The sequence below is a fragment of the Rhinolophus sinicus genome, linkage group LG02 (genome assembly GCF_036562045.2).
Source record: "Rhinolophus sinicus isolate RSC01 linkage group LG02, ASM3656204v1, whole genome shotgun sequence".
Taxonomy (NCBI): domain Eukaryota; kingdom Metazoa; phylum Chordata; class Mammalia; order Chiroptera; family Rhinolophidae; genus Rhinolophus; species Rhinolophus sinicus.
The window spans coordinates 147,415,444-147,437,296 of NC_133752.1; the positions used below are offsets into that span (position 1 = coordinate 147,415,444).

General features: G+C 54.5%; 2 protein-coding genes across 4 annotated transcripts; one reads left to right on the forward strand and one right to left on the reverse strand.

The window, feature by feature from the left end:
• Positions 1–23: 23 nt before the first annotated feature.
• On the reverse strand, positions 24–5,119 carry TARBP2 (TARBP2 subunit of RISC loading complex). Of its 2 annotated transcripts, none has more exons than XM_019724428.2 (9): positions 4,932–5,119; positions 4,204–4,373; positions 3,313–3,415; positions 2,635–2,730; positions 1,993–2,065; positions 1,660–1,777; positions 1,221–1,348; positions 621–822; positions 24–461 (listed from the first exon to the last, which is right to left on the reverse strand). In XM_019724428.2, exons 1-9 carry the CDS (start codon positions 4,982–4,984, stop codon positions 304–306), a joined length of 1,101 nt encoding a protein of 366 aa, XP_019579987.1. In that variant the 5' UTR covers positions 4,985–5,119; the 3' UTR covers positions 24–303. The 2 variants fall into 2 exon arrangements, with proteins under 2 accessions (XP_019579987.1, XP_074181728.1); XM_074325627.1 differs by lacking the exon at positions 4,932–5,119 and adding an exon at positions 4,679–4,877.
• Positions 5,120–6,671: 1,552 nt separating this feature from the next.
• Positions 6,672–21,703, forward strand: MAP3K12 (mitogen-activated protein kinase kinase kinase 12). Of its 2 annotated transcripts, XM_074325610.1 has the most exons (15): positions 6,673–6,944; positions 15,341–15,511; positions 15,611–15,819; positions 16,156–16,339; positions 16,509–16,700; positions 16,975–17,133; positions 17,294–17,452; positions 18,147–18,255; positions 18,502–18,611; positions 18,740–18,856; positions 18,980–19,117; positions 19,300–19,912; positions 20,106–20,176; positions 20,265–20,538; positions 20,960–21,703. In XM_074325610.1, exons 2-15 carry the CDS (start codon positions 15,375–15,377, stop codon positions 21,056–21,058), a joined length of 2,571 nt encoding a protein of 856 aa, XP_074181711.1. In that variant the 5' UTR covers positions 6,673–6,944; positions 15,341–15,374; the 3' UTR covers positions 21,059–21,703. The 2 variants fall into 2 exon arrangements, with proteins under 2 accessions (XP_074181710.1, XP_074181711.1); XM_074325609.1 differs by having other exon boundaries at positions 6,672–6,944; positions 15,341–15,819.
• The last annotated feature ends 150 nt before the right edge of the window (positions 21,704–21,853 follow it).

Below are 21,853 nucleotides of genomic sequence, written 5' to 3' on the forward strand. Positions count from 1 at the left end.
ACTCAGGGAAACAAAGAGCAGGGTTTAAAAATCCAACAAGCAGCATGTTTATTCTGGGCTCTAGGAGACAGCTCCCCACTTCATTCCCCCTCATCCTCACTAGTAACGTGAAGATGGATCCTGGGCCAGCTGAGGCCCCGTGGCCCCTGGCTCCTGGCCCCGTGTCCTCCTCAGCCTGCAGGGAGGCAGTCTGTCAGAGGTAGAGATGGTACCTCCAGGGGGTACCAGAGCTGGGCAGACACCTGGGCCGGGGGCAGGACGAGCAGGGAGCGCGGGTGTACGTCCGGGAGTCCAGCCGGAGCTTTACTTGCTGCCCGCCATGATCTTAAGGTACTGCAGGGCACGGCGAGCAGCCTCCCCACGAGCTGCCTCCCGGGTGGCTGCAGAGCCATGACACACGGTAGCTGGCTGCGTGGACAGCTCCACCAGGCACTGGCAGAGCCCACTCAGGCTCAACTCCTCTGGAGACCAAGAGAGAGGAGGGAGGCCGTGTTGGGCGGGAAGGCAGCGCCAACGGGGGTGCATCCACGTCATCGTCACGCCTCCCCGACTCCTTATACCCATCTGTACTTGCTCTGCTCCAGTCCCCCACCATCCCCCGGCCCCGCAACTAGCCATACCAATATCCAGGTAGCTGACATGGAAGGCCTGCTCCTCAGAGAGCTCACTGAGGACAGTGCAGCAGGCAGGGCCCAGAGCACCTAAGGAGCCCAGGGAACAGCTGCGGAGAGACAGGATCTTCTCTCCCACTGAATTTCGCAGAGAATCCCAGGTGCAGCCCGGGCCCCGGTTCCGAAGTCCATCCAGGCGGGAGCCCACACCCTGATGAGATGGAAACAGTGAGAAACATGCGGCCACAGGCTGTGAGACCCAGGCGTTTAATAGACATTCAGTGTCCAAGGAGAGAAAAGCCCAAGAATGTTTCCTCCAGCTTGCCTCCTCTGTCAATCCCTATACAGCCCTCTTACTAGACCCTGGACTGGATGGCCAGGCAGCCTTCCTCCTCCCAGAAACAAAGGCCAGAGGGCCCCTGCCCTGGGCCAGCTCTCCCACCGCACTCACCAGGCCGGCCTACAGCTGAGGCTGAGAGGGGGCCCCAGGAACCCTGGGTCTGGTAGGAAAATGGACAAGCCAGCCTGGGACCCAGCAAGGCTCACTCCCGTCACAGACGCAAGTCCCTAGAGCCCCGGCCTGAGGGAGGGTGGCCCCCAACCACTCACAATGGAGAAGTGGTCGTCATCAGGCTCCGCCTCATTCCCATCGCGCGCATCCAGAGGCACCGTGTGCACTCGAAGCAGCATTTTGGCCGCAGCATTACGCTTTGCCAGCTTCTTGGAAGTGCCACTGCCTGCGTGTGGGGACAGCGTTACTGGATCATGACTCCCAGTAGACCCAGTGCTTTCCACCCAGCTCAAACCTGGGTTGAGGGTCCCCTGGGAAGGTATCAATTGGAAAGGGAAGTTCAGAGCCCGCTATGCATCTGAGAACCTAGTTGTCCAGAAGAGGGGGAAGGATAGGGTGCAAGGAAGAAGCTAGGAGGAAGGAGCCAAGCTAGAGATCTTAGCCAGGAGAGCTGGGCTGTAACAGAGCCTGGGGGCTGCCTGTGGCCCTGGAGTGCTGGAGGATAGTAGCTGCAAGAACTCCCTTCTGCCCAGTTACCAATCTCAATGAAACGCTCCACTCGGCAGGTCATGGTAAATTCTTTGCGGTGGGCTGGCCCAGACTCCTGGGTCACCGTGTACTCGGGTAACCGCCAGCCCTTCTGCACCACCAGCTCCTTGGAAAGGAGAAACAAGGGTACACAGGCTGAGTGAGAGAAGAATCCAAACATCCTCTCCCTCCTACCCTAGGAGCCTCGAATTCCAGGTTAAAGGAGGAATAAAGGTGTGGAAAAAGCCTTCAGAACAGGGTAACCAACCCCATAACCTTCCCTCGTGGCCCCTGGTTCAAGGGAAGACAGGCATGCACAGGAAATGAGGACAGGGGGCACACCTGCAGAGCACCAACAGGGTTGCACTCAGACTGCTGAGGGGAGACGGGGGGCTGCACCTCCATGGGGGTGCTCCTGAAGGAAAAAGGGCCCAGAGCCAAAGCTGAGGGAGCTTGTTCCTTCTGAGGCTGCCCATGAGTCCTAAGCCTTGCTTTGCTTTTCCCCACTGCCATCTCCCTACTTCCCGCCAGGCAGTCAGCTGTTTGTTCAAACATCCAGACTGCTTCCTTCCCCCTCCCCCACAACTGAGGTCTCCTCCAAGTCCCAGGCCCATTTCGATTTTCTGGAACACTTGATCATCACCTCGCCAGGAAAGTGGGAGTGGGGCTGTATATCCAGTCCCTGGAAGCACCTGATGGGACTCAAACACAGGACTATCATGGGGCCAATTCAGAAGAAAATGGTACCTGCAAGACCCTTAAACATAGTCAAACATCATCCATATGGCTATTTAAAAATCATTAATTACATCCTATCCCAAGAGCTTACCAGCTAGTGCAAATTCTTCAATGTCTGGTCCCCAACTATTCCAGTCTCTGTTTATTCTCAGACTTCCTCATGCCTGACCAGCCTGGGTCCAAGGGCTGAGGACCAGGAGCCAGGACCCCTTCCTCCCCCCTTCAGGCAGTCAGGAGACAAGATACCTGGTTGGGATAGCAGATGGAACAGGAGTAGCAGCCACTGCAGCCGTAAAAACTGGAATGTCCTCAGGCAGTGAAGAGTCTAGGGGAGAAAAAGAACTTCCCGAGGGGAAGGGGGCCTTTGATTCACACCCATGTGGGCTGCGGGGAGTAGAGGAAGGGTAGGAGACCCATGTCCTCCTGACCTGCCCATCCCCTAAGAAAAGTCCTTCCCACTTGAGCCAAAGACTCAGAGAAGCTCAACCACCAGCTCCTCCTCCTGGGATCCTTTGCTGCCAAATACCAGATCAAAAAGATTGAGAAAAGGGAAAGTAGGGTCTTTTTGTACCCAAGAACCATGGGAGCAACAATCTCCGACCTGAGTGCAGAAGAGGGAAGGACACCTTAATAGAGAGAAGAGGTATGTTGGGGAGCAACTCCCTCCAGCCTCAACCTCCACCCCTCTCCCTCCCTAGCCTGAGCCCCAAACCACAGCCCCTCAGTGGGGCTGGCCATTCCCCCCAGAATCCTTCATGGCAGCAGGAGCCCTGGAAGCTTCCTGCTCGGGTCCAGAGGAGTCTTAGCAAGAGGCCAGGTCAAGGTGGCTAAGTGTCACCAGGCCAGGCCTAGTGGGCAGAGGGCTGGTGCAGGGCCTGGGCTCCTGGCAGGGCCTCTAGGATGCCACAGCTGTTCCTCCCTCACCTGCTGTCCTCCAGGGCCGGCTCCAGCATGCTCCCCCCTTTGAGGTGTTTGAGGGCCACCTCAGCTGCCTTGTGCTTGGCTGCCTTCTTGCTGGGGCCCTGACCTGAGAGAGGGGGTGTGGGCAATACTGGAGGTCACTGGAAGGACAGAAGAGAAACCAGCATCCCACAGCCTCTCTCCTCACAACCACAGGGAGTCAACCAAATCCCTTCTCACCAACCTCCCTCATGCCCAAGACTGGAAGTGTTACACTAATTGCTGGAAGGAAGGGCCCTTATCTTTCCATGAGCTCCCCAAATCAAGAACTGCTCCTGAGCTCAGACACCTTAGGTGGAGATTCTTTCTCTGCCTTACTTTCCTCTGGGAAGCACTTTCTTTTCTCTCAATAAATAGATGGCTGAAAAAATAGAGAGAGGGGAGGCTCTAGATTCAAAGCCTGGCTCTGCCACTAACTTAGCATGTGAAGTCATTGAATCTGAGCCTGCCTCCATCTCCTCTAATTCAACATGAGGATACCACCACCTACATTACTGGATTAGACTGAGGCTTATGATTAAATAGGAATTTGGTTAAGCACCTAGAACACAGCCCCCGCACAGCAGGCACTGCCCAATACTTCACTGCGATTTCCATTTATCTCCTTTTACTTTTTCCTCTAGGATGATGATGACCTACCAGGTCACTGTGGCAATCCTGCTTGTTCCTCTAATTCTCCCAAGCCCTACCCACCTCCTCACAGACCTGTTCTCCCAATCCAGTTAGTGGCCTTTCCCCCTGAAAATTCTTTCCCTTATGGCCTTGAAGAAAAAGACTGTGAAGAGACTCCAAAAAATAAAGCCATTGGGGCCCTGTGAACGCACACCCCAGCTAGGCTGCCCAAGCCTTCCTCACCAGTGCAGCTGGTGTCGCCAACGGTGACCCGAAAGGTGAAATTAGGCTGGTGGGCTTGGCCCTCGGCTTTGAGAAGGTCGTACACGGGCGTCTTCCCTATTCTGGTCCCATACTCCTGCAGAAGGCTGATCGGGGTCTTGCCCGGGTTGGCTGCCAGCATTTGCTCTATACTGGGGTAGGGGCACAGACCCTCATCACACCTCCCCTCTCTGCACCCACCTGGCCAAGCACTGTTTTATCAGACCCAAGCACACTATGGGGAACACAGGGTCCACGGGACCCCAGGCAGTACAGCAGCCATTGGCTGGGTTCAATTTGGAGTAGAGGTGCAGGCTGGGAAAGCAGGGTCCACTGCCTCGGGGCAAGCAGGGAATGCACTGTTCCTGTCTCAGTTAAGGCGGGGGATCCTGTACCAGAGTGCAGGTTGGAAGTGCACGTACCCTGACACAGTGCAGGCCAGGAACCCAGTACCCACCAAGTGTACTGAACGTCGGGGGGCATACAGCCCAGTGCCCTAGTGCAGTCTGAGAGACCCGGCCAACCCCAAACTGTTTCAAGCTGGAGACACTGGCCACTGCTCGGTGCATGCTGGGAACCACGGCCCACTACCCCAGTGCTTGCCGGGAAGAACCCCCAGGCCAGATGCATGCTGGGGCGGGGCCGCGCCGCTACCCCCCCAAATCGCACCACGCTCCTCGCCCTGCAGCGATCGGCACGAGGCGGCTCACCTGGGCAGCCCGCAGCCCGTGGTAGTGCCGGAGCCCTGCTCCTCTTCACTCATTCCCTCCTCCGTCCCCGCGGGCGCCACCGTGACTGCTGCCTCCACGCGCCCCAATACACCGCCGACGAGCTAGGGCCGGGGCCAAGCCCGGAGTCGCGGCCGGTCGGGCCCGCCGCGGGGCATGCTGGGATATGGAGTCCCCCGCCCACCCGATTCCTTGAGTCTCCATCAGAAGGAGCTCTCCGCCCCACAACGCTCCGCGTGGTTCGCCCTCGCGGGCAGCACCTCCTTCTGGGAGGAGCGAATCTCTCTGCAGTCGCTTCCAGAGCTGAGAAGTGGTTTTTTTTGTTTTGTTTTTTTAATATCGTTCCCGCCACCTTCCGCGTCTTCCCTCTCTTGGGCAGGCGCTGTGGGCATGCGCACTAGCTGAGTGGAAGCGACTGGGGGCGGGGTGGTAAGGGCCAACGAGTCGTGGGGGAAGGGGCCTTCGAATCCTGAGAAAACTACAGAACCCAGGAGTTCGCGCGCCATCTTTGTCGCAGCTGGAGGGGCAGGGTCAGGCATGCACGAGAAGCTGCCCGGCGTAATTGGTTATTTCTGATTGCGATTACTTGCTCTAGGTGGATTGCGATTGGTTACTTCACCTAGAGGGCAGGGACAAGGAAAGTCATCTCCCTTGGTCCTGCCTCTTTCTTGAGAAAAGGTTGTGATTGGTCTAGGGACGAGACTGCTATCGGCTCCTTCCTCTTTACAGGGTGGAAGGGTGGGCCTTACTAGGACGCGGGAGGGGACTGTTCCTAGCCCTCCTCAGAGCGCGGGGGCAGTTGTTCGTCCAAGTCCAACTCAGTTTTCCCCCTCAGCCCTCGGCATAAGCCCCTGGCCCTCGGGCATTCGTCTCACAGAACCTGCTTTCTTTTCCTAGGTTGTCCTTCACTTTTCTCAACTGTGGCCCGCAGCCTGTCGGATTTACGCTTCTTTTTTAAAGCCTTATTAGAATGGCCGTAGTGAACCTTTCTGTAGCTGGCCGGGGAGACCTACTCTGAAGCCTGAGAATGAGGCTATAGTGGGACGACAGAATTGGAAGGACTAATGGTGGTTCTCTTCTCTCTGCCGTGGGTCTTGGGGTTCTCTGGGCAAGAGAAGGTTTTGGCCTCGTAAAACTAACCGACCAATCTGGCTGTCAAAGCATTCCCTCCTCCCCAAAGTCTCACAACCACTGGGCTGAAAGATGGGGGGAAATCTTGTGACCTTGGAGAGAAAGAAATCACGAAAAATGTGATTCTAATGAGTGTTCTGAGAATGGGTCAGGGACGACACGGTTTGCTCTGAGGTGGATATCCAAAGGAATTTTGGAATGATAATGAGGGGTCATCCAGGAACACGGGATGGGGACAGAGCACTGAGCTGAGTGGATTCCCATTGGGTGGCACTGGAGTGGTGACAATTAGATGATGGAGAGCTAGCAAAATTAGTATGACAAGGAGAGCAACTCTAGAGCGGGAGTAGGAGGGTGTCCCATCTGAGGGGCTACTGTCTCAGGGTATAGGAGGGAGTTTATAAGACCGGTCATAGGAGGCTCCTACGGAATCACCGTAATGCCTAAGGCGGGACCGCCAGCAGGGAGGTGAGGGGTCCACACGGGCCGCATCCAGCCTGGAGCACACCGGACGGCTGCAGCGGGCTCCTTTAAGAGGCCGGCGGCTCCAGCGCAGCATCCCCGCTCAGGGCGTGTCCGTCCCGGGGGGCTAGAGGCAGGGGCCTAGGAAGGAGCGGGAGTTCAAGCCGAGTGGGGACGGGGCTAGGGATCGGGGGGTGGGGGGAGAAATCTGGGGCGTACACCCGGACACTGCACGAGCATCGCCTGTGACAGCGCCCCGGGTCCAGTCGAGGGCAGCGGGGTGGGGGGGGGGGGGGAGGAGAGAAGGAGGAGGAGAAGGAGGAGGAGGAGGAGGCGGGAGCAGCATCCGGAGCCGAGCTGCAGCAGCGCCGCCTTTTGTGCTGCGGCCGCGGAGCCCCTGAGGTGAGAGCCGGGCCGAGTTGTGGGGGGTGGGTGGCAGGGATGGGTCCGGGTCCTGTGATCCCGGTGCCGAGGGAGGGTCGGGATGCAGATGTGGCGGGGTGGGGGAAGGTGGAACGGGGATGCTGAGGCTGTGGGGATGGAGGAACTGGGGACCTGGACCCGACGCCTGTGGGGGTGTAAAGGAGGGGAACGGAGCGGAGGGACACCGCGGCCCAGCTTGGAGATGAAGGGCCCGAAGAGCTGGAAAGGACTGCATGGGGTGGGGAGATGACTGGGGAACAGACTTAAAGGACAGCGGGAAAGAGACCATCCTCCTCTCCTCCCACTCATCCGCAAGAAGGGCGAGGGAAGGAGGAGGAAGAGTTTTGGTCCCTGAGAGGGAAGGAAAGGAAGGACAAGGCCTTATGTGCCCACTGACCCCCTCATCCTCCTCCCACACACACTTATCGGGCTGCACCTGAAGATTATACGCAAAAAGCACCTGTTCCTGGATGCCCAGGCGATGGTCCCCCTCCCCTTCCCACTGTGAAGCCCCTAATCCCCTCCAGCGGTGGCATTCACCTCCATCCAGCTGTTGCATTCTCCCCTCCCCCATTCATATGTGGCTTTCTCCTTCCTCCTCCTCTCCATCTCCTCTGGCTCCCCTAACCCATTTCCCCAGCCCAGGCCTTTCAGAACCTCCTCCCTTTTCCCCACACACTCCTTCCTCAAACTCCTTGGCTTAAAAATACGCAAGAATCCTTTCCACAGAGGTAAGACTCCTGATACCATGGCTTTGGCTGAGGGGAGGGAAGAGAAGGCGCCAGAGGCTCTACAGACAGTGGAAGGAAATAGTGGGGTGTCCTGCTCTCTCTTGGGGAGTGGGTGACTTACCCTCAACCAGGAGAGAGTGCACATGAGGTCTCTCCCCCACCCAGAGTCCTCTCAAGCCAGTGAGTGCCTCCCTCTAAACAACTCACAGCTCCCTTCCAACTTGCAGGGCAGACCCCATGGTTCTCGGAGCTCTGATTTTCAGCCAGAGGGCTATACTACGGGAAGAGGGTCATACCACGGGAAGGCGAGCAGAAAGAATTGAGGAAGGAAAGGGCCCAAGTGCGCCCTGGGCCTTCCTATCCAGACACTGAAGTTCCTCTGAGCTTTAGGGCCTGCTCTCTCCTATCCCACACTTAAGGTTGGAGAAGAGCAGCTGCCCTCTCACCCTGCCACTCACCCACTCACAGTGGGGATGAGGTGATGCTAAGAAGACCAACGGTGTGATGCCTCAACTCCAGCACACATGAAAACACACAACTAAATATGCATCCCCTAATTAAACCCAGATATGGGCAGAGGAGGCAAGAAATTTAAGTAAGGAAGTAGCTCAGGATTTCCTGGGTGTCCTTACTGCTGAGGATGGAAGAACCCCTCCAAACACCAACTGCTGTCTCCCCCTCCTTCCCCTAGAGGTGACATATGGTAGTCTGGCTTTGCTAGTACCCACCATCCTAGACTCACCTAATGGCAAAATGGCTCACGTGTGCTCAACTATGTCTCCCCTGCCTGGGCTGGGGAGAAAGAAGGGATGAGGGAATCAACCCCTTCAGGAGTCCCTGCTGGGGCAGAAGGAGTGAAATGTGGAGCTGATGGAGCAGGGGACGCAGGGGCTGTGTCATGAGCGATTGGCCACAGAGACTGGTCTGTCGGCTTCATTTGCTCCCAGAAGAACTAGGGTCGTGTGTGTTGGAGGAGGTGATGAGGAGGCAGGGACACTACTGCAGATGCGACCAAGGCTCACCCAGGATAAAGAGCCCTCATCCTTTGACGTCTTCTTTCTTTGCTCTTTTTTCCCTCTCGTGTTTGTCCACTTTCCTTTCTACTTGTACCCTCCCTACTGCCTCTTGCTTTGCAGAGGAGGAAAAGGGAAAGAAGGAATAGGAATCACATGTGTAAAACCCCCACGAGTGCTTGTCAGGCACTTTCCACGTGGCTAATGCTTAGAGAGGGCTTCCTGGGTGCCACGTACTGGGCCCGCAACTTTATTTGAATTATCTCAGTAATGCTCATAACAGGACTAAGCGTTAGGTAGTGTTATCATTGTCTCTATTTTAGCAATGAGGAAACTAAACTTAAGTAATCTGTTCCAAGTGAAAAAATCAGTATATAGTTAGAGCTTAAGGTCTGTTGGCCCTAGAGCCTGTGTTCTTACCCACCACCGCATTATACAGAGGATACCAAAACAATGTATATACATTTTAAGAAAGGGAAAAACTGTATTAAAATTGTAATATTCAATATATACCGATAACAAAAGATGAATCCAAGTCGTGTATATATTATATATTTTTTTGGCTCCCCAGGTATATTGCATTACCACTGTGTCATAGGCACCACTGTCCCCACTGAGAGATGAAGGACCTGTGAGGTTTGTTAGGAAGTCTCATACTCCAGGTTGCCCAAATGGTCAGGAGCAGAGACAGCATGTCAACCAAGCCTCTGATTCTCAGGTCATCCACCCGCTCTCTATAGCACACTGTTGTCCCAAGCTATATATTTACTCTTAAGTATTATTGTATACTGTATATTATATTGTATACTGTATATTATATTATTATATAATACCAGGTCTAATATAATATAATACCGGGTCTTATATTAATTTTTGCTCCAAAAGGCGCATTAGAGCTGATTGTCCGGCTAGGTCTTATTTTCGGGGAAACACGGTAGGGGATAGGGATGGATGGACACTCTGTTATTTTGACTTCCTCTTTTTCAATTTAAAATAGATTTTTAAATTTCTCGTTTTAAAACAATTCAAAGTCATTACTGAAATAGTAGAAAATATAGATAAGCCGCAAGAAGATAAACAACCACCATTCTACCAACCTAGAAAATGTTACACTTTGGTATCTATCCTTCAAGATCTTTTTTTTTTTGAGGAGGGCGCAGCTCACAGTGGCCCATGCAGGGATCGATGGCAACCTTGGTGCTACCAGCACCATGCTCTAACCAACTGAGCTAACTGGCTGCCCCTCAAGATCTTTTAAAATGCACGTTCAGCTCAGGAACTATTTGTTAAAATGCACTGAACTTCTTCAGGTTCTCCTGAGGTCCTGAGCAGGAGAGACCCTTCATGAGCCTGTTGGCCCATCATATCTTGTCCTACCTTCTCCTTCCCCTCAGAACTTAAAGGGTAGGGCTGAGGGGTGGTTCTGGACCATGTTGACAGGGGATGGGCTACAGAGAATTAGGCCTTCCCCCTCCCTCCAGAAGAGGTGAGACGGCAGGATTTGCTGGGGGAAGAAGGATCCGGTAGTGGAATGACCAGGTGCTCTAACATTACTGCTATTAGGACGTGGTTACCCTGGAACCTGAAATCAAGATTTGTCTTGGGGAAGTAGAAGGTCAGAGACCAAGTCTCTTTTTCTGGTCAGACAGAAGACATAGCCTCTCCCAGAATCCACAAAGAAAGACCTGGAAGGCCAAGTGTTCAGGGCATTCCCTAGTCTTACTTAACCCTCACCACCCCATGAGGTAGGACTGGGAGTCTCAAGAGGTTACAGTCCTTAAGCTAATTTGTGGCAAAACAGGTTGTAGTTCTCATCTCTCCAAATCCAAACCTGACTTTTTTCTTTCCTAAGCAGTACTTCCCTCCTCTCCTCCAGCCCCTTCACTGCCCACCCTGCTGGAAGATGTGGTGGCCACTAGGGGTCTCAGGGCTTGACCTGTGTGAAGCTGGGGGCCTGGATTTAGGGATGATCTCCAGTTTTCCCCAGCTTCTCAGGAGAAGGCATTTCCCCCCTCATGAGGGCAGTGAGAAAAGCTGTAGTTCTTTCTGAGAAGAACCCTGGGGCCAGGACCATGGATTTGGTAAGAAGCAAAACAAAAACAAGCTGCAGCCAAGTGGCCAGGAAGCAAGGTCAGGAGAGGTCAGAGCCCTTCATACTCTCAGCATCTCAAAGCCTACAGAGGAGAAACTAGCATTCCAAAGTCCTGGGTCTCCTTTCACCTGTTAGACCTCCCTCCCCACCCTACTCAAGAGAGAAAGGGAATCTTCCTCCTTTTCCTGAGTGCCAAATGAGGTCATAGGCAGTGGCTAGTGCTGTGTGAGACCCCAAGATTTAGACAGATGGCCTCACCTCTCAACTGAGCCCCCAAGACAGCCAGACATACAGCTTGGCATTGAGATTCTGCTGTTAGGACAGGAGAGAGAAAGAATTCAAAGGGTTCCCTTGCCACAGGCCTCCAGCATCTCAGACAGAACTTAGGAGAAATTAAAGGGGAAGGGTGTACTCCCTGCCCCCACTCCTTTTACAGTCTCTGGAGGGGCCTCCCAGGGTGTCCAAAAAGCCTCTTCCCTGGAAGATGTATAGCTCAGGGAGCACCCAGTCCCCTCACCCAATCAGAAGCAGAGTTCTACACAGTAAGCACTTGGTAAATATGGTGGACAGAATGACTGACTGACGAAGATATCCACCCCCTCCTGTCACATCCCGGCCCTTCCCCCATGCTCTGCATAATTGATGGCCGGGGATATAGCTCCCCTCCCCCAGGCTGACCGAACGTCTGGGTTAGGGGCTCCTAGCCATGCTATCCCTCCAAAGCCCTGGCGCCAAGGCCCAGCTGGGGGACAATGGGACACAGCTGGCAAGTCAGAGAGAAAGGACACAGAGAAGGGGTCTGTGCTGGGAGAGAGTAATCTCCAGTTTACTATAGCTCCCTGGGGCCTCAGCTTTCTCCCCATTCCTTCAGGTCAATCTGGAAGAGTTGTCATTAGCCTAAGAACAGGGTGAGGGTGGATTGAGCCTGGCTAGATTCCCTTCTTTTCCCTCAGTCCTAACTCTCTTCAGCTGTTCCCATTGCCCTAAAGGACAAACAGGTGAAATGGCTTCTCCCTCTCTCCCCAGCTGCTGGCCCTGGATACCAGAGGGCCCTCTGGGGAAGCCTGGTGAATTGGAGGGAGGCTCGGCTCCATGTCGCCCTCTCTATGCCTGAACCACCTAGTTGCCAAACACCAGATGAAGGCTGAAAAATTCCTTTAAAAAGCCAAGTGTGGTGCCTACTCAAGGCAGTTCCTAAACAACACGAACTGAGGTCATAGGTGATCTCCGTGTTTTTCAGTCCCTTCTTTTTCTCAGTGTTCTTCCTCTCTGCTTTTCAAAATCAGCTTTTCAATCCATCCTTCTCAGGTTTGACTCTCCCTGGCTTCATGTTGTTTCGGTCTCTCTGTATCGCTCAGCTCGTCCCTCCCTCTCTGGCTGTGCCTGCCGTTCTTTCTATGTTTATTCTCCCAATCTCCCGATTTCCTGCTTTCTCTGTGGTACTGCACCCCCAATGCCAACCTAAGTCCGCTCTCCAGCATCAATCGCTCTGCCTCCACTCGCGCCCCAACCGAAGATCTGCGTGCGGGGTCGAGGGAAGTTATAGGCAGGAAGAAAGCACAGGTGCGGCTGGGGATCCGGGTCCACACCTGCGATCCCCGCAGCCATCCCCGGAACCAGCACGTGGGCCAGCCCGGGTCAGGGGCGGGACCCAAGCGCAGCCCCACCCCCGCCGCCGCTGCTCACGTGACCATGGGCTAATCTTGTCCTGGTGACTTCACGCGCCGCCTCGGGCCCAGTCGTCATGGTTACGCCGCAGCGCCCAGCGCTTCCCCCAACCCGCTGTGTCGCCTCCCCTTACCCACCCGGACCCCCTCCTCCCGGCCCCCGCCCCCAGCCACGCGCCACGCGCCACGTGACCGCCGGGAAGGAGGTCGGGAAGGGGGAGGGGGCGCTGGGACCGTAACCCCTTCCTCTCCTCCTCGAATGGTCCTCACCTGGGTTTCTAGCGGGTCAACAAGCAGCCCTGGCTCGTGCTCGAGCGCCGATCCCACCGTCCTGCCCTGCTGGCCTACCCCGGGAGCGCCCGAGAGCTCGGCCTGTGTTTGCAGTGGCCCGGAAGGGAAGTCCCGCTTGGGGGGCTCAGGAGCCAGCCCTCCGGTCCTCCAGAACAAACTAATCCTCCAGCTTATTGGCACGTTGCTTGGCCTGTGTTTGTCATTTGCATACAGTGTACATCTAACCTCTTGAGCCACTGATATCTCGTGGGATATGCTGGGGATTCGGAGGCTGGACTTGAATGACCAGCTTTCCAAGCCTCAGTTTTCTCAAGAATATAAAGGGAAATGATAATATCTCCTTCTGAAGAATGGTGGTTCTGAAGAATGAGGGAACTAATGCACAAGTAGTGTGGGTACCATCCTGTACGACGATCCTCTGGATTGGGGAGAGCATTGGTCCCACCTTACTAAGCACCTACGCCTGTGTCAGATTGCCCTTAGAAGCCCTGGAATCCCATGCGAAATCACAGCTCTCCAAGGAGCCAAACGCCTGACCACACTGTGCGTCCAGGATAAGGGCAGTCATGCTAGGAAGAACAGGGGACTGCCAGGCCAGAAGGGACAGTAACTCGAGCAGCTGGGCCAGGGAGGAAGACTTCAGGATGAAGTGAGCTTGGAGGACAAGAGATGGGATTGAGCAGCGCCTTCCAGGCAGAGCACAGCTGGGGGCCATGCTTGAGCCTCTTCTGGCTAAGGATTCCTGGGCAGGTTATTTAATACAGCATCAGAGAAATACCTCTGTCACATGGGCAAAAGATGCCTACCTTAGAGTTTTGTTTTGAAGGTTAAATAAGCTAGCTAATAATGTGTCCATAACAAAGGCTAACATTCATAGTAAGCCTTCCATGAGAGTTAGCCGTTCTCATTAGGCGCCCTAGCACAAAAATCTGATGTCACTTGGAAGAACTTGAAAATCATTTAAGAGAGAGTTGTCCTGGACCAAGTGACACAGCTAATGAGGCCTGAATTAAGGCACTGATGAGGGACTAGAGAAGAGAGACTAGAACAGTGGGTCAGAGCTTTTCAAATGTGCCAGACATAATAAGAATCACCTGAGGTGCTCGTTCCATATGGAGATTCCAGGCCCACTCCACACCCACTGAAAAAGTCTCTGAGAGGCCTGGACATGAAGTGTTAACAAGAGCTGAGACCGTCAGAGGTGGCAGACCGCAATGTTGGTCTGCGTGCTCACCTGCCCTTTTGCTGTGTAGATTCCTGCCAACCTTGTCTGATGGACTCAGGCTCTGCCGCAGGTGGTTACGGAAGGACCCTCCTATGAGGAACTGTTTGAGGACTGCTGTCCTCAGGTACCCTCATGTCTTAGGATTTGGAAACTGACTAGATATGGAAGGAGATGGGAGAATAGAGTAACCCCCGGTGTCAAGCTCTGACTAAGTTTGGAGTAGGTTGAAGAATTGTCTCTGCCCGATAGCTACTTTATCCCTTTGTATAGCTGGGGAAATTGAGGCTTAAAGACAGCTGGCCTGAAGTCACGCAGCCAGTAAGTGGCCGTGGCAAGGCAGGAGTCAGATTTTGTCATGGTTGCTTTTTAAATAACATCCAGCTATGAATCAGGACAAATCTTCATTGTCTGGAGAGCCGGGTCTTAGTTTGGGGAGTTGGGGAGGGGGAAATGGAGGAAGAAGAGACAGGGTCTTCTCTAACTGACCCCTGAAGGAGCAGCCGGACTGATGGGGGTGAGGCTTCAGTTTGTCCTGACACAGCTTCTGCATCCCCATTGGATGATTCTGCCTTGTTCCTCAGCTGTGCTGGGGGGGTAGTGGCGCTGACTGGTTACAGCCTCCACTTACCTTGGAGAGGCCCAGATGTGTACCTGTGAGCACCCTCACAGGAGACCAGGTGTGAGCCCTGAGTGTGCCTCAGGATGACTCCCCCCTGAGTTTAGTATTCCTGCTATGGTCTTAATTGTATCCTGTGTAAGTACATGCCCAGGTGCACCACCTGTATGTAGGAGGTGTCATCTGAGAGTGCCTGAGCCTCACTGAGTGTTCCCAGTGTCACCTGTGTGTGCTTCAGTGTGAGGGAGCACTAGGTGTGTTACTTTTGTGTACCTAAGCTTGAGATTCAAAAGGTGTATTTGAGACCCTTATATCACGTGTGTGCACGTGAGTCTCAAGAAATATGTGCTCCTGAGGCAAATCACAGTAATCTTACAGGGAGAAGGGACTGTTCTATTACCATAACATTTGAATTTGAGACATATTTTACCAGTATGTACCCGAGCAGGGCTGTTACCTGTGTCTACCTGAGAATGATACTCGGGTATGTTACCTGTATACCTGAGTAAGGAAGACTTGTGTTACTAATAGATGCTTGAGAGGAAGCCTGTGTATCAGGTGCCCTAAGATGGGTCCCAGGTGAAACTTGGACGGGATGGGTACCTAAGGGTAAGGCCTAAGTGTTATTTCCAGGAGGGAGCCCAGCTCCCCAACCCATGCCATGCCTCTGCCGCTAGGGTGAGCTTTCTGAGCTGGCATACCTGTGGCTTTCACTGTTTCTCCCTCCATTCTTCCCACAGGGCCCACCGCTCACCACACTGGGGCCCAGAGGCCATGGCCTGCCTCCATGAGACCCGCACACCCTCCCCTTCCTTTGGGGGTTTCGTGTCCACCCTAAGCGAGGCGTCCATGCGCAAGCTGGACCCAGACACTTCTGACTGCACCCCTGAGAAGGACCTGACACCTACCCAGTGTGTACTTCGAGACGTAGTGCCGCTGGGTGGACAGGGCGGGGGTGGGCCCAGCCCCTCCCCAGGTGGAGAGCCGCCCCCTGAGCCTTTTGCCAACAGTGTCCTGCAGCTACATGAACAGGATGCAGGAGGCCCCGGGGGAGCCACTGGGTCCCCTGAGAGTCGGGCATCCAGGGTTCGAGCAGATGAGGTACGGCTGCAGTGCCAGAGTGGCAGCGGCTTCCTGGAAGGCCTCTTCGGCTGTCTGCGCCCTGTCTGGACGATGATTGGCAAAGCCTACTCCACAGAGCACAAGCAGCAGCAAGAAGGTAGGCTTTGGCCTCGTGGGGCTCTCTCCCTGTCTCCCTGAGCCCGAGATCTGCTGGACAGTCCCACCCAAGTCACTTGATGACCCTCTCTCCCCAGAGCCTGGCCCAAGCCCCTTATCCATCCGTTAGCTACTAATGTCCCAGCTTTTAAGGCCACTCGTTCGCTAGACCTTTCCTGTCCCCTCAGACCTAGTCTTCTTGGCCTATTTTGGCTACGTTTCTGCCTCACCCTGCTTGAGGCATTTCAGCCAACCCAGGGCTTTCCCCGCACCCGCGCATCGCAAGGCCCTGAGTGTGGCTCCTCTAAGCCTGCGGCCCTGTACCTGCTCTCCACAGACCTGTGGGAGGTCCCCTTTGAGGAAATCCTGGACTTGCAGTGGGTGGGCTCAGGGGCCCAGGGTGCTGTCTTCCTGGGGCGCTTCCATGGGGAGGAGGTGGCTGTGAAGAAGGTACGAGACCTGAAGGAGACTGACATCAAGCACCTGCGAAAGCTGAAGCACCCCAACATCATCACCTTCAAGTAAGGTCCGGGGCGGGCTGGGGACACTGCTGAGGGAGGGGACCTACTTGGGCAGCAGGGATCTAGCCCCACCCTTTTTAAAGGAGATGTCCAAATGGGGAGGAATGGGGCTTCCAGGTATGAAGCATGTGAATGCTGGGCTGGCTTCATACCACTGTTTGCCCCCCAGAGGTGTGTGCACCCAGGCTCCTTGCTACTGCATCCTCATGGAGTTCTGCGCCCAGGGCCAGCTGTACGAGGTCCTGCGTGCCGGCCGCCCTGTCACCCCCTCCTTGCTGGTTGACTGGTCCATGGGCATCGCCGGTGGCATGAACTACTTGCACCTGCACAAGATTATCCATAGAGACCTCAAGTCCCCCAAGTGAGTAAGCCAGCAGGCAGGGAGCAGCTGATGTGCATGGTCTCTGCAGGTGACCCCACCCAAGTCTGTGGCCATCTACCTTCTTCCAGACCCTGGCCTAAGTCCACGTGGCCATCTCAGAAACCCCTCCCAGTGACAGTCCTAGCTCGGGAGGGCTGTGGTGAGCCCCCTGCCTCGAGTGTCCCAAGTGATTTAAAAGTGAGAGTTAGAGCTGCTGCAGCTAGATGAGGTGTGTGGAGGGGCCTGGACCCCAGCTGACTACACTCTTTACCAGCATGCTAATCACGTACGACGATGTGGTGAAGATCTCCGATTTTGGCACTTCCAAGGAGCTGAGTGACAAGAGCACCAAGATGTCCTTTGCAGGGACTGTAGCCTGGATGGCCCCTGAAGTGATTCGCAATGAGCCTGTGTCTGAGAAGGTCGACATCTGGTGAGGGCCAGGCTGAGGACTGAGGATAGCAGGTGGCCAACACAGGGAGGGAGGGAGGGAGGGAGGCGGCTCCCAGGCTCTGAGTGCAAGTGAGGTGAGTCTGTAGCAGCAGGTTCTCTGGAGGGAGCACCTCCCAAGCAACGTTTTCCCTCATCCCCAGGTCTTTTGGTGTGGTGCTCTGGGAACTGCTGACTGGTGAGATCCCCTACAAAGATGTAGATTCCTCAGCCATCATCTGGGGTGTGGGAAGCAACAGTCTCCATCTGCCTGTGCCCTCCAGCTGCCCAGATGGCTTCAAAATCCTGCTTCGCCAGTGCTGGTAAGGGTGGCCTGGTAAAGCTGGGAAGCAAAGAGGTGTTGCTGAAGGTTAACCAGCACCTAGAATCTAGGCATCCAGGCCCAAAATCCTGAACAGGGAGACAGAGCTCCCAGATATGGCTCTCAAAGACCCCAGGATTGAGTGTGAATCCAGACTACAATGTAAGAACAAGAGGTGGACTGACCAGTAATCTGCAGGGGTACATTAGATTGAAACACAGACTGCGTGTGACCTTAGGCAAACACGATCCCCATCTCCTTATGTGTAAGAGGAATGAGTATCTTGCTCCACAGGGCTGCTGTGGGGCACCTGAGGGGCTGGCAGCGTCACCGAGCATGTCGGTTGAGCCGCAAGTAGACTGCCTTCGAGCACCGGAGGGAAGAGCCCTGGACCCTTGGTTCCAAACCAACCCTGAAGGAAGGGTGGAGATTTCTAATCCTTGGTTAAGCATTTCCCCAAGTGTTTCTTTTAATGGAGTCACTCAGAGAAAAGGTTTTGTCTTGGCAAACAAGTTTGAAAATAGGATTAAACAGGTTTCCTTACTGCAGGATTCTGAAATGCTAACAGTACAACATTTTCTAGAGATAGTTGATCAGGGAATTCTTTTGTCACCGAGTACATTCTGGATTGGATGCTCTAGTTCCTTTCTGGTCCTCCTGGAAATTCCTTTCTCCCCCAACTCCATTCCCTCCAGGAACAGCAAACCACGAAACCGCCCGTCATTCCGACAGATCCTGCTGCATCTGGACATCGCCTCAGCAGATGTCCTCTCCACACCCCAGGAGACTTACTTTAAGTCCCAGGTGTGCTGTGGGTGGGAGAATGAACACCTCAGCTCCCACGGTTTGAGGAGATGCCCTTTGAGGGGAGGCTGGGAAGGGTTGATTGGGATAGAAAAGATGAGCTCTTGGAGGGCTGAGACCCAGTCTAGGTCAACTGTGCCTGCTCCTAATTCTGACAGTTTGCAGCAGTGCAGACTCCGGCAGGGGCTTCTGCAGGTCTGCGGGTGAAGGCGTGACCCTTACCTCTTGCTGTCTCTCCACCCCCAGGCAGAGTGGCGTGAGGAGGTAAAGCTGCACTTTGAAAAAATTAAGTCAGAAGGGACATGTCTGCACCGCCTAGAAGAGGAGCTGGTGATGCGGAGGAGGGAGGAGCTCAGGTGTGTGCCTGTGTTTAGAAAGGTGGTTTCACCAACAGCAGGGACTAGGGACCAGTTCCCAGAGACTGGCACACATTATGGCACCAGGTGAAGCCGGCTCACCTGGGGGACCCTTCTGCCCATTACAGACATGCCTTGGACATCAGGGAACACTACGAACGGAAGCTGGAGAGAGCCAACAACCTGTATATGGAACTGAATGCCCTTATGTTACAGCTGGAGCTCAAGGAGCGGGAGCTCCTCAGGTAACCGGCCATAGGCCCGTATGCACCCAATCCTGTCTTGATGGAGCTGCCTAACTCAGATCCTACTGCGCCTGGTCCCCCCTTCCTGGTCACACGCCCAACTGAGAGGGTGTCTGTCTTTAGGCGAGAGCAAGCTTTAGAGCGGAGGTGCCCGGGTCTGCTCAAGTCACACCCTTCCCGAGGCCTCCTGCATGGGAACACAATGGAGAAGCTCATCAAGAAGAGGAATGTCCCACAGAAGCTGTCACCCCACAGCAAAAGGTGGGACCAGAGTGAAGTGCCAAGGTTCGAGAACGGCAAGGGGGGATGGAGAAGCAGGGGTAGAAGTCAATGTCAGGAAGTCTAGTATTTACATGGGGAGACATGCTTTGTACTACCCAAGATCAGGGACTGCTTTCACTTGATAATTTAACCTCCAACTTGTACTTTCCCTCCCCCACCAGGCCAGATATACTCAAGACGGAGTCTTTGCTACCTAAACTAGATGCAGCCCTGAGTGGGGTGGGTCTTCCTGGGTGTCCTAAGGGTCCCCCCTCACCAGGACGGAGCCGCCGTGGCAAGACCCGTCATCGAAAGGCCAACGCCAAGGGCAGCTGTGGGGACCTGCCTGGGCTTCGTGCAGCTGTGCCACCCCATGAACCTGGGGGACCAGCAAGCCCAGGGGTGCTAGGAGGGGGACCCTCAGGCTGGGAGGCCTGCCCTCCAGCCCTCCGGGGGCTCCACCATGATCTTCTCTTACGAAAGATGTCCTCATCGTCCCCAGATCTGCTGTCAGCAGCACTGGGAGCTCGGGGCCCAGGAGGAGCTGGGGATCCTGGCTCCCCACCTCCAGCCCGGGGTGACACCCCGCCAAGTGAGGGCTCAGCGCCTGGCTCCACCAGTCCGGATTCACCTGGGGGAGCCAAAGGGGAGCCACCACCACCAGTAGGGCCTGGTGACGGTGTTGGGCTGCTGGGAACTGGAAGGGACGGGACTGCGGGACGGGGAAGCCGGGCTGGGTCCCAGCACTTGACCCCAGCTGCGCTGCTGTACAGGGCTGCTGTCACCCGAAGTCAGGTAACGCCTGGGACAGTTCTGAGCTATTCCCTTCTGTCTTCTCCCCGGTTATCAAGTCCTTAACCCACCTCCCATTATTAAACTCTTGATCTTAAGCCATTCCCTCCACAACCCTTTGTAACTATGTTCCCTTCTCCTGGGCCCCATCTTGATACCCTTTCCCACTTTTGACCAGTGCACTCCTCTCCTGCAGAAACGTGGCATCTCCTCAGAAGAAGAGGAAGGAGAGGTGGACAGTGAAGTGGAGCTGACATCAAGCCAGAGGTGAGGGATGGAATACATGAGATAATGGCATTCTTGTTTCCTGGGCTGCAAGGTGCAGTCAAGCTGTAGCTCTCTCTCCAACATCTAGGTGGCCTCAGGGCCTGAACATGCGCCCGTCACTATCTACCTTCAGTTCAGAGAATCCATCCGATGGGGAGGAAGGCACAGCTAGTGAGCCTTCCCCCAGTGGCACACCTGAAGTTGGCAGTACCAACACTGATGAGCGGCCAGATGAGCGGTCTGATGACATGTGCTCCCAGGGCTCAGAAATCCCACTGGACCCACCTGCTTCAGAGGTGGTTCCTGGCCCTGAACCCAGCTCCTTGCCCATCCAGCACCAGAAGCTACTCAGGGGGGAGCAGGTGAGTCACAGAAACAGCCTGGCATCAGACAGAGCTGATACCTAGTCATTTTGAGCTACTGGGGAGATAGATGCTGAGGCCAGAAAGATAGGCTTTAGCCTTCAGGTCGCTCAGTATCTGAGCCTGTTTCCACCAGTTGTAAAGAGCAAATGCCCACATGGACTGAGGCCTGCAGTACAGAACTAGCGTGGAAAGCAGTTTAGTAGGATTGCTTACAGGGTAGCTATACATTGTAGCCCGGGAGGAATGCTGAAATGAAATCTCGTGACTTTGAGAATGACCTGAGCTACAAAATCTGGAGGCAGAAAAATCAATAAGCCGCTGGCTCTTAAAAAGAGCTCAGTGAAGGATCGTGAAGGAATCTAGTTGTACTGCCAAGAAATGCTGAGCCTCACATCCCATGCATGTCTCTTCTTCACAGGGCCCTCCCAATTCCGAGGACTCAGACTGTGACAGCACTGAACTGGACAACTCCCACAGCGGTGAAGCCTTGCAACCCCCCGCCTCCCTCCCTCCATGAAAGCCACTCTGCTTCCTGTACATAGAGAAATATTTATATAAATAATATATATGCGCCACATAATCAGCAAAGACAGGGCTGTCCCAGCCGTAAGTTAGGCTCAAGGGAGACCGACCCCTGACCAATTCACCTGATACACTCTAGGGACACTGACAGCCGTGGAAACGAAGGACAAGGACGGCCCTAGAGCTGTGGTAAGGGCAAATGCCCCTTCCTGCTTCACCCCATTAAGTTCAGCAAGTGGTCAGGCAATAGGAAAGCCAGACTTGGTTTCCTATGCTCCTCCATACCCTTTCCCCCCAAAACCCTGGAGAAGGAAAGGGAGCCACTTAACTGCACTTTTTGTTTTCCGTTTACTGTTTACACATTTTGCACTTGGGAGGAGGGAGACCAAGGCTGGGTCCTCCCCTCTGAGGTTTCTCAGGTGGCAATGTAACTAATTTCTTTGTCCCTCCATTTCTCTGCCCAAGCCCTGGCTTAGGGTCTGGGGGGAGGTTAGGAGCTTGTGAAAGCATGTGATGGCTCAGGCTAAAGAACTGGGGTGTTGTTTAAGTCCCTGCTTTTATCTTGGTGCTTGATTGGGGTGGGGACTGTCATATTGTAACCCCTGTGAAAAACCGTGAAATATAACCAACTCCATGCAGGCCCAGCTGTTGAGGGTTTTCTTGGTGAAAATATGGGGCAGCACATATGGTTTGAAATAGGAGCTTTGGACTCCAGACATGATCTGAAGGCTCTAGACAAGTTACTTCTTTTATGCTTCTGTAACTAAATGAACATCACTTCATACCATCA

What these genes read in the sequence shown, in the direction of transcription:
- TARBP2 (XM_074325627.1), bottom strand. Translation starts at nt 4,851, where the DNA reads ATGCATCTGGCCTGGGGGTTCTTCCCGGCAAGCACTGGGGTAGTGGGC. An exon ending in CCCGACGTTCAGTACACTTG is followed by an intron (nt 4,374 to 4,678) that starts GTGGGTACTGGG and finishes CCCCTACCCCAG; the next exon opens with TATAGAGCAAATGCTGGCAG. An exon ending in TGGCGACACCAGCTGCACTG is followed by an intron (nt 3,416 to 4,203) that starts GTGAGGAAGGCT and finishes CCCCTCTCTCAG; the next exon opens with GTCAGGGCCCCAGCAAGAAG.
- MAP3K12 (XM_074325609.1), top strand. Translation starts at nt 15,375, where the DNA reads ATGGCCTGCCTCCATGAGACCCGCACACCCTCCCCTTCCTTTGGGGGT. An exon ending in CTGTCACCCCACAGCAAAAG is followed by an intron (nt 19,118 to 19,299) that starts GTGGGACCAGAG and finishes CTCCCCCACCAG; the next exon opens with GCCAGATATACTCAAGACGG. An exon ending in AGCTACTCAGGGGGGAGCAG is followed by an intron (nt 20,539 to 20,959) that starts GTGAGTCACAGA and finishes TCTTCTTCACAG; the next exon opens with GGCCCTCCCAATTCCGAGGA.